Source organism: Polyodon spathula, chromosome 2, assembly GCF_017654505.1.
Source record: "Polyodon spathula isolate WHYD16114869_AA chromosome 2, ASM1765450v1, whole genome shotgun sequence".
In the NCBI taxonomy this organism is placed as follows: domain Eukaryota; kingdom Metazoa; phylum Chordata; class Actinopteri; order Acipenseriformes; family Polyodontidae; genus Polyodon; species Polyodon spathula.
The window spans coordinates 44,929,866-44,946,043 of record NC_054535.1 but is presented as its reverse complement, the minus strand read 5'-3'; the positions used below and the strand labels follow the sequence as shown (position 1 = coordinate 44,946,043).

At 37.3% G+C, this 16,178-nt stretch overlaps 1 protein-coding gene across 3 annotated transcripts in view; it reads right to left on the bottom strand.

Moving 5' to 3' along the window:
* Window positions 1-16,178, bottom strand: part of inpp4b (inositol polyphosphate-4-phosphatase type II B) — a 214,984-nt gene that overhangs the window by 172,017 nt on the left and 26,789 nt on the right. For 2 of the 3 annotated variants that reach the window (XM_041223071.1, XM_041223078.1), the window contains exon 3: window positions 3,556-3,674. In XM_041223071.1, coding sequence (XP_041079005.1) covers window positions 3,556-3,674 — 119 coding nt within the window. Of the gene's footprint in view, window positions 1-3,095; window positions 3,352-3,555; window positions 3,675-16,178 lie in introns of those variants that run through there. The other variant, XM_041223084.1, reaches the window with a different exon arrangement.

The window sequence follows — 16,178 nt, the reverse complement described above, 5'->3', positions numbered from 1 at the left end:
TTCCATTTCAACCATAGGCCAAGTATTGCATGGTGAAGGTCTCAATGGTCGCAAGCCAAGGAAAAACCCACTTTTAGGAAAACTTCACAAGGACAATCACTAAAAGTTTGCAAAACAGCATTTGAATGATTGCTATGATTTCTGGTCAAAGGTATTTTGGAGTGATGATACAAAAAAAATCGAGTTATTTGGTCATGCTGATAGTCGTTCCATATGGAGAAAGTCTGGTGAGGCGTACAAAGAAAAGAACACCATACTACTGTCAAGCATGGAGATTTTGTTCCAGTCTATAGTAAAATAGATTCCATAGCATAACAAAAGACATTGGCCAATCATTTGAAACCCTCCTCTACAAAACTTGGTTTAAAGTGCAACTGGATGTTCCAACACAACAACGATCCAAAGCACACATCAAAATCTACTTGAGAATGGTTAAAGAAGAATGCAATCAAGGTTCTGGAATGGGCTAGTCAAAGCCCCAATCTAAACCCGATTGTAGACATCTATTTCTTGCATTTTTTTTCCTCATCCACAAAAGCAAAACTTGCTAAAAAAGATTTTTCCTAAAATTATTTGTTTTTGAGAAATTTCTAGAAATTATAAATTTTTATTGGGGTATGTAAACTTTTGACTACAACTGTGTGTGTGTATATATATATATATATATATATATATATATATATATATATATATATATATATATAATATATATATATATATAACAGAGAGTTCCACTTCTTTCAGCAAAACATAAGAAACTGCAGTTGCAGTGGGCTAAGGAACGAAAACACTGGACACTGGAGGATTGGAAAAACATTGCCTGGTCTAATGAATCCCGGTTCCTGCTCTTTCACACTGATGGGAGGACTAGAGTATGGCGAAAACCACATGAGTACATTAATCCATCATGCTGCGTGTCAACATTGCAGGCTGGTGGTGGTGGTGTGATGGTGTGGGGTGTGTTTTCATGCCACACATTGGGCCCCTTGATAAAAGTGGAGCAACATTTGAATGCCACAGGATATCTGAACATCTTTGCCAACCAAGTGCATCCCTTCATGGCAGCAGTGTATCCATCTGCTAATGGATTTTTTCAGCAGGACAATGCCCCATGCCACAAGGCTAGGATTGTCCAGGAATGGTTCCATGAACGTGACAGTGAATTCAGCTTACTGCAGTGGCCTGCCCAGTCACCAGATCTCAATCCAATTGAGCATCTGTGAGATGAGATGGAACGAGTGATTCGGAGTAGAGATCCAGTATCAACCAACATGACACAACATGGGCCAGCATCCCTGTGGAACGCTTTTGACACCTTGTAGAGTCCATGCCCCGACAAACTGAGGCTGTTCTGAGGGCAAAAGGGGGTGTAACTCAATATTAGGAAGGTGTTCCTAATGTTTTGTACATTCAGTGTGTGTGTGTGTGTGTGTGTGGGTGTGTGTGTGTGTATATATATATATATATATATATATATATATATATATATTCTTGCCACAGTAAAAAATAACTCTGAATTAAGGGATCTGAATATTAAGTAGAAAACAAAAAATGAAGCATATACTCCACATGTACTGTACTGTAAATATAAAAAATCCCCCCGGACTCTAGGAGACTGCAGTGATGTGGCTCCGTACCCATTTGTCAATCCAGTTAATAACCTGTCGTGATAAACAGTTTATGTTCAAAGTCAGCCTGTTTACAGCAGTGCTTCCTTTTCCTCAGCAGTCTGAACTCTTATTCTAGGGGGATAGAGTGGCGGGGGCAGGGGAGACCTGAGCAGCAGAAACAAGATAATGTGTGTTGATTAAATCAGAGAGAAAATATTTGGACAGAATAATTGGAACGATTTAATGAGTGTGGTATAGCACTTCCCATAAACATCATTATGACAAGGAATCTAAATCTTAAATCGCTGTATTTCAAATTTAATAATGCTTTAGCCTTTGTTCTGTAATTGCAAAGTAGTGCATCTACAGTAAGTAACCATTTATACACAGAACGGTTGTTCCAGACACTTCACAATGCTGCTACTGTGTTCTGCCACATTCAACCATTGGAAGATAATTATTCATCACATTGATAGGACTTCTAATACCATTTCTAATGAATGTATGCTACGTTGTAGGTTTTCACAAAATTGAGCTTTTTTCTTCCATCCCTTGTAGCGTTAGAAATAGACGGGAGGGCCAGTGAGGGTCCAAGGAGTGCTGCGACTAGACTATTTAAAATTGGGCCCTAATTCATGTTTTATGTTTTTGAAAGAAAGATTTTGGTTTCTCTTTAAAAACTGGGTCATCCCCTTCACAAGAAATGAACTGACTCCTTTGAATCATATTTTCAACCCCCTTTGCACATCTCTGGAAATGTTCATAGGATAAGACTAAGGGCAACAGCAAGAGTTGAATTACAGAGCCTCAAGTCACGAGGTGCCCAAAGGTTTAAATCCATAGATTAGTGGCCTATCCAAAGAATGAACTGTTGAAAAAGAGTTCTTGGGCACCTGTCATTTCCTTCATAATGTATGGGTTATGGTTTGCAACAACTGTCTCTTCAGTCTGGTGAACAATTAAAGACAGTGGGAAAAACACAACCTCTTTGCAACTTAAAACTGCTGGATCTTTTTTCTAACTGCCTTTAATTAAAAAAACAAAAAACAAAAAACAATATGAATACTTTTTTACACACTTACAGTATGTACTATTGATTTCACAGGGTGTCTTATTTCAAAATGTTCTTAATTTCCTCAAGACGTTTGCAGCCTGGTAGTAACAATGTATCACATATTTTATGTCAACGTCATAAAAGCAGTAAAGCAGTAATATTTCAAAGCAAAATAGCTACTCAACCACAACGAATCCAGCCCCCTCCCGGCTATAAATCAGTCTGGCATTGTTAACAAGTAGCCTACCAACAAACACTGTACCATATGGACATTAGATTTAAATGAAATCTTTAGAAACTTTGAGAGGTTTTAATAAAACTAAAAGGCTATGGGTTTGAAAATATGAATTCTTCACTCAATAAACATAGTAAAAAGTGTCAGAACTTTAAAAATCAAACCACATGCAGTAAAGTTTAACAGACATACATACCCTCTTTTTGAAAATAGGTAAACATGAACACATTTTCTTTTTTTTTTTTTGGTCAGCCATGAGAGTTTTAGCTTCCGAAAGAGAAAGTAAAGCATTTGCACATGGAACAGAATCCCCACACAAGATAACTGGTCATTTCAGGCAAAACTGCAAACAAGGCAATCCATAGTTTTCAAACAACTTATAGTTCGACCTCATCTCTCCAACCTGGCAGAGGGAAACACAGCTCCCTTTGTGTAGCAATGCGAGAGGCTATGCCTGCTTTATAAAAATCCCACAAACACAGACAAGTTTAATCATGACAAGAAAGCTGTTGCCAGCCACTGATTAATGCACTTAGGTTTATGCTTAAAAGGGGAAAAGAACAGCTGCTTGTCACGCATGGCATGAGCACGGTCTACTCTGAACATTGCTCTTGAGTGTTAAAGGAGGGGCAAAAAAGAAAAGAAAAAAGACTCACCTCCACTATTTCCGTGCTGGAGCAAACAGTCAAACTTTGCTGCTGTGTGTTTATCACAGAGATCTGCACAAATGCATTCGGCTTCCTCTCTCGGGCTGTTGCTGCAAGCTCCCTGCACTCTAAAAAGACAAGAAACAGTGGGGGAACTTCACACAAGCATATGCAAAACAAAAACAAAACAAAAAAAAGTCACAAGAGGTGAGAGCGCAGACACCGGGTGGGAGAGAGCAGCAGATCCTGCTAAAATCCTGGAGCGCAGCTGTGAACACCGCACTGTTCCAGCAGCAGAGGAAGTCTCTAGGAAGTATCTTTAGAGAAATAGGAAGTCACATGCTGGAGACATGAAAGGAGTTTTCATTTCCACCATCTACAACTACAGTTAATGCAGCTACTTCCCTGCCAGAAACTTATTTTTATTTTATTTTTTTTATATTTTTTTTTTCTTTTGGGTTCTGCCCCTTTTAGGCTGTTAGCCAGTTTTCTTGCACTGACAGGTTTTCACATGCCTCGTGTTACTGTACAGGGTTACACAATGTTTTTATTTTTTTAAAATATAGTAGAAAATATCTTTATAAAAGTGTAATCAACAGCATGGTGAAAGTATAAGAAAGCAGAGAGCTGCTGTATAGTAAAGGATATTAAAAAAATGTGTGAAACCATGGTAAACCAGGTAAATGCATAAAATAAACATGCAAGAATCCTGGGAAAACTGCTGTGCAATTTATCATGGTACCTTTATATTGGTAGGGTTACACATTTATGAATGATGGCATACAGATTAATCACTTTTTAGATTATTAAAAAAATCCCCCTGAAGTATTTTTATTTGTAATCTCTTTTTCTGACAAAGAATTGTAGCTATTTTGTTTGATCCGATCTTTGTTTACCACGAGCTACTGTACTCTACTAAGAAAATAGTTCATTTTTTACAGAGGAATCCTAGGATAGAATAGAAAAGCTTTCAGGTACAATAGATTAATGCATACATAAAGTCATATGGTAAAAAAAATGAATGCACGGTGCAATGCCGACTAACAAAATTCCAACATAAAGCGTCTCAAATATTTACAACTTTCAGCCATAATGAAAATGCACTGTATAGTCTTTGGAGAGCTGATCAGATGTGTATTAAAAAATACATCTAACGGTACTCTCACTTGGAAAAAAGGCTCATTTTGTACAACTTAATGTGTTTATCCTGTGCTGTGTCTGCAGTGTAAATGTCAAGGAATAATAGAAAATAATAATTACACTCTTCCATGCTAACCCAGTTTATTATTATCAATAATCTTTAAAATAAGTTTATGCCATCTATCGGTGAAAGAAAATCCATTAATATGTATTTTTTTTCTTCTCAAAAACTACAAATCTGTGTGTGTGTGGCACAGAATGATAGAACCGTGCTACTTGCTGAGAATGACTACAAGCTGGAGTATACAAACTGAAACCTAGCTTGAAGTCCCCCCCCCCCCCCCCACAAAGGCCCCTTTTTTATACTAACCTTCCACAATTATGACAAAACCACTCAGCAACCTGATGTAGCAAATATCAGAAAAACAGGCAATGCCCAGAAATATTACTGAACCTTTTACAGTAGTAATAGACAAAAACAAATTGACTTCTGCTCAGAAATGATTTCCAGATCTTGGCTTTTATCAGTAGTACCTAAAAAACCATTCTGAAAAAAAAAAAAAAGACAAGAGAGATAGCACAAGAGAAAGCAACCTTCCAAGAACAGGCCACAGTGTCAGCTTGCTTGTAAAGCTTCATTAAAAGAATACATTAATTGTCTGTTCTAACTGCCACTGAACATTAAATATTTCAGGTAATGAACTTTAAATAGCGTTAAATTATTCAAGTAAAATGTTAATCTTTAAAATGATAGCCCACAAATACTATTTTCTGAAATTAAAGGCTTCAAGCTCAAATACCAAGTTGTGACTAGAAAATACTAAATACTTTGACAAGACATAAATTGAAGGTATTTATTGTAAATGATGCACAGCATGGATTTGTTACTTTTGTTCAGCTGCACTGATGAAGTCATAACCTTCTCAACTGTTAGTAAAATTGATAATAGTAAAAACAACTAATTCCATTGTGTTTATTTCCTGTATACCCTTATAAAAGTTTACCATAGTAAAAGCATTGGAAAGTTTATTAAAGTACAATGAAAGTAAAGCATACAGTAGGTAAGCAGCGTAAATAATAGCATGGTATGGTAAAGCATATGGCAAACTAATGTAAACTATGATAAATGCATAGCTTAACCATGGGAAAACTGCAAAAATACTGTGGTAAACTTTTATAATGGCAGTTTTGCATGTGCAACAATGGACAGTATAGAACAATAAAACAGAATCACTGCTCTTCTAGATTAAAACAAAAATAAACTAATTGTAAATACATTAAAAGTGAAAACCTGAAGACCCGAAGTGTGATATACCGGTTACACTGCTGTTTATTATCAGCACTTAAAACAGAGCTACCAACTGTGACTGATCGGTTTCACATTAACAACTGAAGCTGCTTATGACAAAATGCTTTTACCACCGGTAAGCAGCTGGTGGAGGAAATTAGATTAATTTGTCAAGAGGTCAGTGGTTCCTGTTAAACCACACATTAGCACAGTATTTAAAAGTATAGTAGCTGTATGTAGAAAATAATGCTTAAGAGGAATTCCCAATGGATTTACTGTTTCTGCAACACAAAATGTGCCATTACAAAACCATTAATCATGGTATTGTTGCATTTTATCATGCTTCCCATTACACTCCTTGCAGAGTCTATGCTATCGAGCAAAGAGGGAAGTAAACACAAGTTTGTCAGATTACATTAAAAACATGATTGCATAAGAAAGCCAGGAAACACAAATGATCTGGTTACTCCCTTAAAGAACATGATTGAAGAATGACCAAGTAAGCGCAATAAAACTGGAAATGTATACCATTCCATACAGTAATCTTGATTGTACACATTCACTGTCACATGTTAGTGAAAGTATGAAAAATGTATAAAATCATACAAAATATTATAATTAACACTAAAATAGATTTGAATTAATAAAGGAGCTACTGTACTGGATTTATTACAACATTAGCACTAATAATTTAGTCCAAACCAATTATATTGTTGTTTTTAAAATTAGTTTTATAAGCTAGTACAGTGAGAATATAGGCAAAATACAATAAAGAAATAGACTTGTAATATTCAATTATTTATTAAACAAAATATAACAAACATATGGGGAACAACTTAATCTTCAAACAAATTATAATGTAATAACAATAGATGCACGTAAAATGTCCATAGAATAGAAACGCAAACAAGCAGCAAAAATTATAACATACTTCCAAAAATGAGTAAGCAGTTTACACTATAAAGGCACTGTCACAAAGACGGCTGGAATGGGGGACGTCAGACCAGAAACAGGAAACAGGAAATAAACAAAGAGAGAGAGGTGGAGTTTGGTGGAGCTGAGCGAATGGTCTCGCTCAGCATTTAATAGGGCACAGACAGACAGAAAATAAAAGGTTGGAAGACAAACAAAAACACAGGACACGGCACATTCGCCAAAACAATGAGATGAGACATAAACGGACAAACACAGTGAGCTGAATTTATGATTTACTTTACGTTATTATTTTATTATTACCTCTGTCTCCATCCTGTTCTCCACTCACCAAACACATAACCTCTAGTGAGAGAAAACATGCAGCTTTTATACAGCTGTACCGAGACTCGATTGCTAACACTAAGTAACACAATTTTTGTTCCTGGGTAGTAAGTGTTATTTCCTAATTGCTTATGCCTCAAAAGTATCGAAAATGGCTATTATTCCCCACAAACTTTGTTTTTGTGACCAGGACAGTGATATTTCAATATCACTATTTCCAATGGGAAAACGGGCAAATGTGTGTCTTTTCTTTCACATAAAGTCAGAAAAAAACAACATATGAATCCAAATTAACATGTGTTTATACTAAAGTAATACAAAAATGACTACAAAATATTTAAATACAGTATAATTGTAAATCTCAAAAAACTACTCACTTCTAAATCTTTTGTAGCCATTTTTGAATTACTTTAGTATAAATACATGTTAATTTGGATTCATATGTTGTTTCTTTCTGACTTTATGTGAACGAAAAGACACACATTTGCCCGTTTTCCCATTGGAAATAGTGATATTGAAATATCACTGTCCTGGTCACAAAAACAAAGTTTGTGGGGAATAATAGCCATTTTCGATACTTTTGAGGCATAAGCAATTAGGAAATAACACTTACTACCCAGGAACAAAAAAAATAAAATAAAATTATTACATGGTGTAATCAATCATTCAATTGGAGTCGCGGTACAACTGCATGTGAATTAATAAAGTGCAATTCCCCGTGCTCATATATTATTATTTTTTACTTGCATGTGAAGTGCTGTGCAATCCTTGTGCCTAAATACAAATGTAGATTTTAAACACTCGTGTTACACACACCCGTTTATATCCCGTGTACCAATGACTATACACCAATATTAACACACAACATACAACACAAAATACATACAGGGGCGGGCACTTTGCCACAGGCACATACAATGTTCATAGAATTTATAAAAATAAATAAAAAAGGCATCTGCACATGCGCTACCAGTGGTTCTATATAATCCCTAGTGAATGTATAAAAGGTGTTGAGTTTTCTCAATATTTCTCACATCCATTGTCCAGTTTCAGTGATTATACACATTCACTAGTGATTTTATACAATCACTTATTTCACACTTTCACTGTAACATGTTGTTTTTGTATACAGCACTCAAGGAACTGACAATTGAATAGCCACATAATAATTTGCACTGCTGCCTCTGCACTCTGACAAGCATCCATTAAATCCAACTCCAGTTTGCAGATCAAGTGCCTGTGTAATGGTGTCACAATGCATACTGTACATGTCAAGAAGGACTATTTATGGCAGGTAAATGATATGCATCCAGATAACCCTGGAGCGTCCTGTGCTAAAGAAAGGCTCCTTCGAGAACCACTTCGAAATGTCTGATTTTCAACCACATTTGGAATATGTGCTGTATAATAAATCCAATAAAGCTGAAGGACATAAAGCTGGGTTTATTTTTTAATGATTCATATTGTATCATTGACCGCACAAGCTCCCTTAGAATGAATTTGTTTTCAAAGGACTGCAGAGAGAGCATAGCCTTGTAGAAAAGGAAGTACAGGACAGCCAAGGATAAAATACAAGAATTAAACTCCCACTCCTTTCTCAGGAGACCTCAGCTGATCAGATTTTATGAATTTGTCCTCTTGCTCAAAAATCAGTTCACCTACTTCAGTTACATTAAATAACTCTAGTTTCATAACAAAGGTCCTTTTGATTTTACCCATATGTTTGATAAAACAATATACTGAATATGTTTTTCAGATCCCCCATGCAGTACAATGTTGCAGGAATGCTACAGGCACTGAAGGTTTGAAGAATATACTGTATACTTTAGAAAAATAAATGGAAAATAATTGGGCTTCATTCAACAACTAGGCACATAATATTAATTAGTTACATAAGAACATAAGAACATAAGAAAGTTTACAAACGAGAGGAGGCCATTCGGCCCATCTTGCTCGTTTGGTTGTTAGTAGCTTATTGATCCCAAAATCTCATCAAGCAGCTTCTTGAAGGATCCCAGGGTGTCAGCTTCAACAACATTACTGGGGAGTTGATTCCAGACCCTCACAATTCTCTGTGTAAAAAATTGTCTCCTATTTTCTGTTCTGAATGCCCCTTTTTCTAAACTCCATTTGTGACCCCTGGTCCTTGTTTCTTTTTTCAGGCTGAAAAAGTCCCTTGCGTCGACACTGTCCATACCTTTTAGAATTTTGAATGCTTGAATTAGGTCGCCACGTAGTCTTCTTTGTTCAAGACTGAACAGATTCAATTCTTTTAGCCTGTCTGCATATGACATGCCTTTTAAGCCCGGAATAATTCTGGTCGCTCTTCTTTGCACTCTTTCTAGAGCAGCAATATCTTTTTTATAGCGAGGTGACCAGAACTGCACACAATATTCAAGATGAGGTCTTACAAGTGCATTGTACAGTTTTAACATTACTTCCCTTGATTTAAATTCAACACTTTTCACAATGTATCCGAGCATCTTGTTAGCCTTTTTTATAGCTTCCCCACATTGCCTAGATGAAGACATTTCTGAGTCAACAAAAACTCCTAGGTCTTTTTCATAGATTCCTTCTCCAATTTCAATATCTCCCATATGATATTTATAATGTACATTTTTATTTCCTGCGTGCAGTACCTTACACTTTTCTCTATTAAATGTCATTTGCCATGTGTCTGCCCAGTTCTGAATCTTGTCTAGATCATTTTGAATGACCTTTGCTGCTGCAACAGTGTTTGCCACTCCTCCTACTTTTGTGTCGTCTGCAAATTTAACAAGTTTGCTTACTATACCAGAATCTAAATCATTAATGTAGATTAGGAATAGCAGAGGACCTAATACTGATCCCTGTGGTACACCGCTGGTTACCACACTCCATTCTGAGGTTTTTCCTCTAATCAGTACTTTCTGTTTTCTACATGTTAACCACTCCCTAATCCATGTACATGTGTTTCCTTGAATCCCAACTGCGTTCAGTTTGAGAATTAATCTTTTGTGCGGGACTTTGTCAAAAGCTTTCTGGAAATCTAAATAAACCATGTCATATGCTTTGCAATTATCCATTATCGATGTTGCATCCTCAAAAAAATCAAGCAAGTTAGTTAGGCACGATCTCCCTTTCCTAAAACCATGTTGACTGTCTCCCAGTACCCTGTTACCATATAGGTAATTTTCCATTTTGGATCTTATTATAGTTTCCATAAGTTTGCATATAATAGAAGTCAGGCTTACTGGTCTGTAGTTACCTGGTTCAGTTTTGTTTCCCTTTTTGTGGATCGGTATTACGTTTGCAATTTTCCAGTCTGTCGGTACCACCCCTGTGTCAAGAGACTGCTGCATGATCTTGGTTAGCGGTTTGTAAATTACTTCTTTCATTTCTTTGAGTACTACTGGGAGGATCTCATCCGGCCCAGGGGATTTGTTTATTTTAAGAGCTCCTAGTCCCTTTAACACTTCTGCCTCAGTTATGCTAAAGTTATTTAAAACTGGATAGGAACTGGATGACATGTGGGGCATGTTGTCAGTATCTTCCTTTGTAAAAACTTGTGAAAAGTAATCATTTAACATATTTGCTATTTTTTTTCTTCCTCTACGATTTTGCCATTTGTATCTCTTAAACATTTAATCTCCTCTTTGAATGTTCTCTTGCTGTTGTAATATTGGAAAAACATTTTGGAATTGGTTTTAGCTCCCTTAGCAATGTTCATTTCTATTTCTCTCTTGGCCTTTCTAACTTCCTTTTTGACTTGCATTTGCAGTTCTGTGTACTCTTTCTGTGTACTTTCTTTTTGGTCCTTTTTTAATGCTCTGTAAAGTGCCTTTTTTCGCTGAATATTTTTTTTAATTGATCTATTAAACCATTTTGGCAATTTAGTTTTACATTTAGATTTGTCTACTTTAGGGATATAATTGTTTTGCGCCTCTAGTACTACATTTTTGAAGAACAACCATCCTTCTTCTGTGGGTGTTTTCTCTATTTTACTCCAATCTACTTCTGTTAGTCTCTGTTTCATGCCTTCATAGTTTGCTTTTCTAAAATTGTAAACCTTAGCTTTAGTCTTTACTTTTGAGGATTTAAAAAACACTTCAAATGAGACCATGTTGTGGTCTGAGTTTGCCAGTGGTTCTCTGACCTCTGTTTTAGTTATTCTATCTTCGTTATTTGAAAAGACTAAATCAAGGCATGCCTCCCCTCTAGTGGGTGCCTTCACAAATTGTGTTAGGAAGCAGTCATTTGTCATTTCCACCATTTCTATTTCATCCTTCGCGCTACCCACCGGGTTTTCCCATTTTATTTGGGGGAAGTTGAAATCCCCCATTAGTATGGCTTCTCCTTTGCTACACACATTTCTAATGTCATTGTATAACAGATTATTGTGCTCACCGTCTGAATCTGGCGGTCTATAGCATGCTCCTATTATTATGCCTTTTGAATTTTTGTCTGTTATTCTGACCCATATTGATTCGGTTTTATTTTCTTTGTCCAGGTTTAACACCTGGGCTTCAAGACTGTTTCTTATGTATAGCGCTACCCCTCCTCCTCTTCTGTCCTGCCTGTCTTTCCTATACAGTGTATACCCACAAATATTATATTCGTCCCCATCACTCTCAGATAACCAAGTTTCTGTAACACCTATCACATCATAGTTACCTGTTAGTGCAGTAGCTTCAAGTTCTAGAATTTTGTTTCTGATACTTCTAGCATTTAGATAAATACATTTAATGGTTGTCTTACCTGAGTTGTTGTTCTTGTTTTGATGCGGTCTCCCTTCTGTTTTTTTGTTGTTGATTTCTCCCCCCTTCCTTTCTAGTTTAAATGCTTCTGAACCTGCTCGAGGATCTTTTCTCCAAGTAGACTAGTTCCCTTGTTATTTAAGTGCAGTCCATCCCGTCTATACAGATAGTCCTCGTTGTAGAAAGTGGTCCAATGATCAAGATAGGTGAAGCCTTCCCGTGTGCACCACGTCTTCAACCATTGGTTTTGATTTATTATTTCCAGCTGTCCATATGGTCCTTTGCAAGGTGCGGGTAGTATACCAGAAAATACCACAGTTTTGGTTTTCTCTTTTAATTTCCTTCCTAGCTCTCTGAATTTGTTTTGCAGGGATTTTGGTCTGTCTCTTCCAATGTTGTTTGTACCGATGTGGACGACTACTACCGGGTCGTCTCCTGTTCGTTCTAGGAGCCTGTCCACGTTTTCAGTGATGTGCTTGACCGAGGCTCCCGGAAGGCAGCACACTGTTGTAGTAAGGGGGTCCAAACTGCGAACTGAACTTGCTGTGTTTCTCAATATGGAGTCCCCAACAATCATGACCTCCCTTCTTTTTACTGTCTTGTCACCACTGTCAATAGGGTCCTGGATGTTGTTCCTTTCATTCTCTTGTTGTTGGTTCTGCTCATCACAATTCTGAAGTGACTCAAATCTGTTGGTTGTTTTGATTTCTGGTGGTGTTTGACGAAGTTTCTTTTTTTCCCTGCTTCTGCCTACCTGAACCCAGCTGTTCTGACCTTCTATCTCCCTGGTGGCTTTCAGTCTGTTAGGGGTGATGCAGACTTCCATGAATTGTGGGTGTGCCAGTTCCTCAAGATCCTGTTGCTGTCTCACTTCCTCCAGCTCCATTTCTAGCATGCTTACTAGTTTATGCAAATCCTGGATCGCGCGGCACTTTACGCACACTTGGTTTAGCTCCGCTGGGTTTTCTCGGATTTCCCACATCAAGCAGGTGTCACAGATTACTGGCTTGAAGACCATGTTGAGGGTTTTTTTTTTTTTTGAAGTTTAGTAGATATTAGATGTGTGAAGTTTACTAGATATTAGATGTGACAGGTGGATGCTGTTGCTAATTATAAAGGTTGTTAATGAACCAAACTGTTCTGACTTTCGCAGTCTTCTAATTAAAAGGTAGAACATTACCACTGTGGGTTTTCTTTAACTCAACCTGTCGTATAGAATAGTTCAATCTGATTTAGTACAAAACGAACCAGTGCTTTTTCAATTTCAATTTTTATTTAGTTGGTAAGATTATTATTTTGTTTCTATTTAGTATGCGTTTTAAATTATTATTTCGTTTTAGCTAATTAAATTCAGAAATATATATTTCAGTTATCTTTTCATTATGGAGAATTTTTTAGGTTCATGCTGAGTTGCTGCATACAAAAAACGAAAACAAAAAAAGATAAAATCACTTCATTCAATTTTTCTTTTCTGACAGTGCTAATGCATTGTAACAGGGCGAGACCTGTGCTGGCTATCTGACGTATGCATGATCCTGTAGGGGAGAGGTCGGGAGCCATATTGGATCTGCCTGTCGATCATGGAGGTGACACAGCGAGGTTGGGTGAGGGTGTGTTCTCTCCTCTGAGTGGTCAGGAGGCAGGCCTTGGGTGGTGCCTGACCGATAAAAACTGTGCTTTGTTATTCCTCAGCCCCGCCCATCTAGAAAGATCAACTGTGGCAGTCCTGGTCGTGAGGGACTGGAGAAATAATCAAGAGAACAGCCAAACTGAAGAGAAGCCAGTTTCAAAGAAATTGAGTTTTGGGATTGGGATCCCGAATTGGGATGTGTGTGGCTAGCAGGGAAACCCTGGGCAACCCCAAAGAGTATAGCAGGGGAATAGCAAAGCACAGGCTGAAGACCCGAGCCGTGCGGGTAGCAACAGTGGGGGACGCTGCAAGAGCAGCACCTTTTATTTGTAGCTTTGTTATTGTGTTTTATTTTCCTTTTTGCTTTCACCCTTTTGTTTATAGTATTATTTGAGCACCTGCATGTGCAATACAAAGGAACGGCCAACCTTTTACCTTTGCTGGTATTGGGTTGTGCTTTAACAACAGTGCCACAGTACCACATTAATGGTAATTTGATGCACATTATTACTTTCTTGAATTTTACTCTGCCATCTCTGCTTTTACTAGCGAATCCTCAAAATGAATCTTACTGTTTTCACCAGTTCTAACTTGTTTTTTTGAGAATATTTAACTTTTTGGCAGTTTTTAAATTCCCTTATTTTTTACTTAATTAATAACAAACATTGAAACTTTAAATGGTAACTTATTTTTTTCAATAATACCAACTTTTACACTGAGAAATATAAGTAGCTTTTTTGCGGTCTGCAATTTATAATTCAAAATCTAAAACGCTGGGCCATCGGATTTCTAAACATTTAAAATCTTACATGCGGGACACATTTGAAAACTGTGCTACATAGGTATCTAGGCAAAATATGACCTATATTGCTCCAGCTTATAGCCTGTGGCATTGAACGGCTTTCACTGTAAATGGCTTAAACTAATAAGAAATTCTGTTGAGGGCAGTTTGAATTGTTTTTAGTGGGCTAAACATAGAGGCTTTTATTAGAGAGCGAGTTCATTTGGAGAAAATGGGGTGGTGTGCCTCAAAAAAAAAAAAAAATATATATATATATATATATATACACACAGTGGCAAATAAAGGTTTGTAAACAGAGAAGAACACTAGAAAAGTAAGGTGTTTCTAGGGTTGCTCTCTGTAAAAGCATAAAAATAATTTTCCAGTTAAAAGAAATGGAATGAGAAACAAAGGTATACAGTTGTATTTGGCATTTAAAGGGTTACAAGAATGTTGCTTCAAGCATAGGGGAAAAGACTACATCTCACATAAGTACTAGCGCAGACAGAGGTGAACTGACAACTGGGATAGGCAGGGGGAAGATTTAAAATGGAGCGGCGCTAGTCTGGGGTGGAGAAAAGAAGACAGAGCAAGTAGTATGCGTAGCAACCGCTAAAAATAAACGGGACACCGAAAGACAGACGCAACGTTACCTTCTATCCACTATTACTTGGACAAGTACAAACGATCAGGTTTAATGGAAGTTGTATCTTAGCGTTTAAAAGTCTGGAAAGTAAATACCCTGACAGGTTTTGAAAGAAAGCTTAATGCATATGGGAATGTGTTGTGTAGAAGTAACGAACCCAAAGATAATGTGCAGAGGGATAAAAAGGTGCAAATATGTTACAATTGGATGTACAAATGTTTGTTGCTGTTAAAGACTGTCTCAATGTGCGTTGCTTTGTACAGACACAAATGGCATGAGTGATAGCAATCACTCACTTAATAAATGTATACAAATATAATGCGATTTAACCGTTGGTTGTTGAATAAGAAGGTTGCAGTCAACCCCAACCAAAAAATAAAACAAACTCAGGGAAGAAACAAACACAAGGAATAAATAAGGAAATGGGTTGTGGCTTGGAAAAGAAAAATACCTGTCAAAGGAACCACGCAGACAGTGCTTTAAATAGTGTGTTTTATTCTGAACTGTGTAGTGAGATCACTCTACAAGGCACCATGTTCGGGAAGCAGCAGTTTAGTAGAGATGGAGGTTTTAAAACTCCATTGGAAGAGCTGCAACCTGAAACAAAGAAAACACTGGATTATAAATACTAAAATGGCAGGTTGCATAAATACAGGTATGAGGACAAGTACCTTTTCCTGCTGACCAAAAGGGGGCAGCATGGGTCGACCACAAAGGGGCGCCACCGCACTCAAGGTGGATTCCTCAGCTCTCCACAAGGGGAGTCTACTTACCTGCCAACTGATTGCTCTCTGCTGGGAGGAATTCCATGGAACCTGGAGAAGAGAAGGAAACCAGTTAATCTACAACAAGGATACAAGCAGTGAAATTAAAAGAACCAAAAGAACATTACTTACCTGTGGGGTTATCCCAGGGTTTAGCCCAGTGGCATATCTGGGTAGTACAGTCTCAGGTACCACGTGTTGTTATTATTGGATGAACTTTTAATTGCTTTAATTACTGAGACTGCTAGCTGGGAAGCCCAATGTTAGGGCTGTTTTGTGAACTTTATTTTCGGTTTAATAAATATTCTTTTGTGACGTCTGTGGTGCGGCTTACTCTGTCCTCACACGATACTTCGTCGGACATCTTACAATGGGTGGAAACCTACCCTT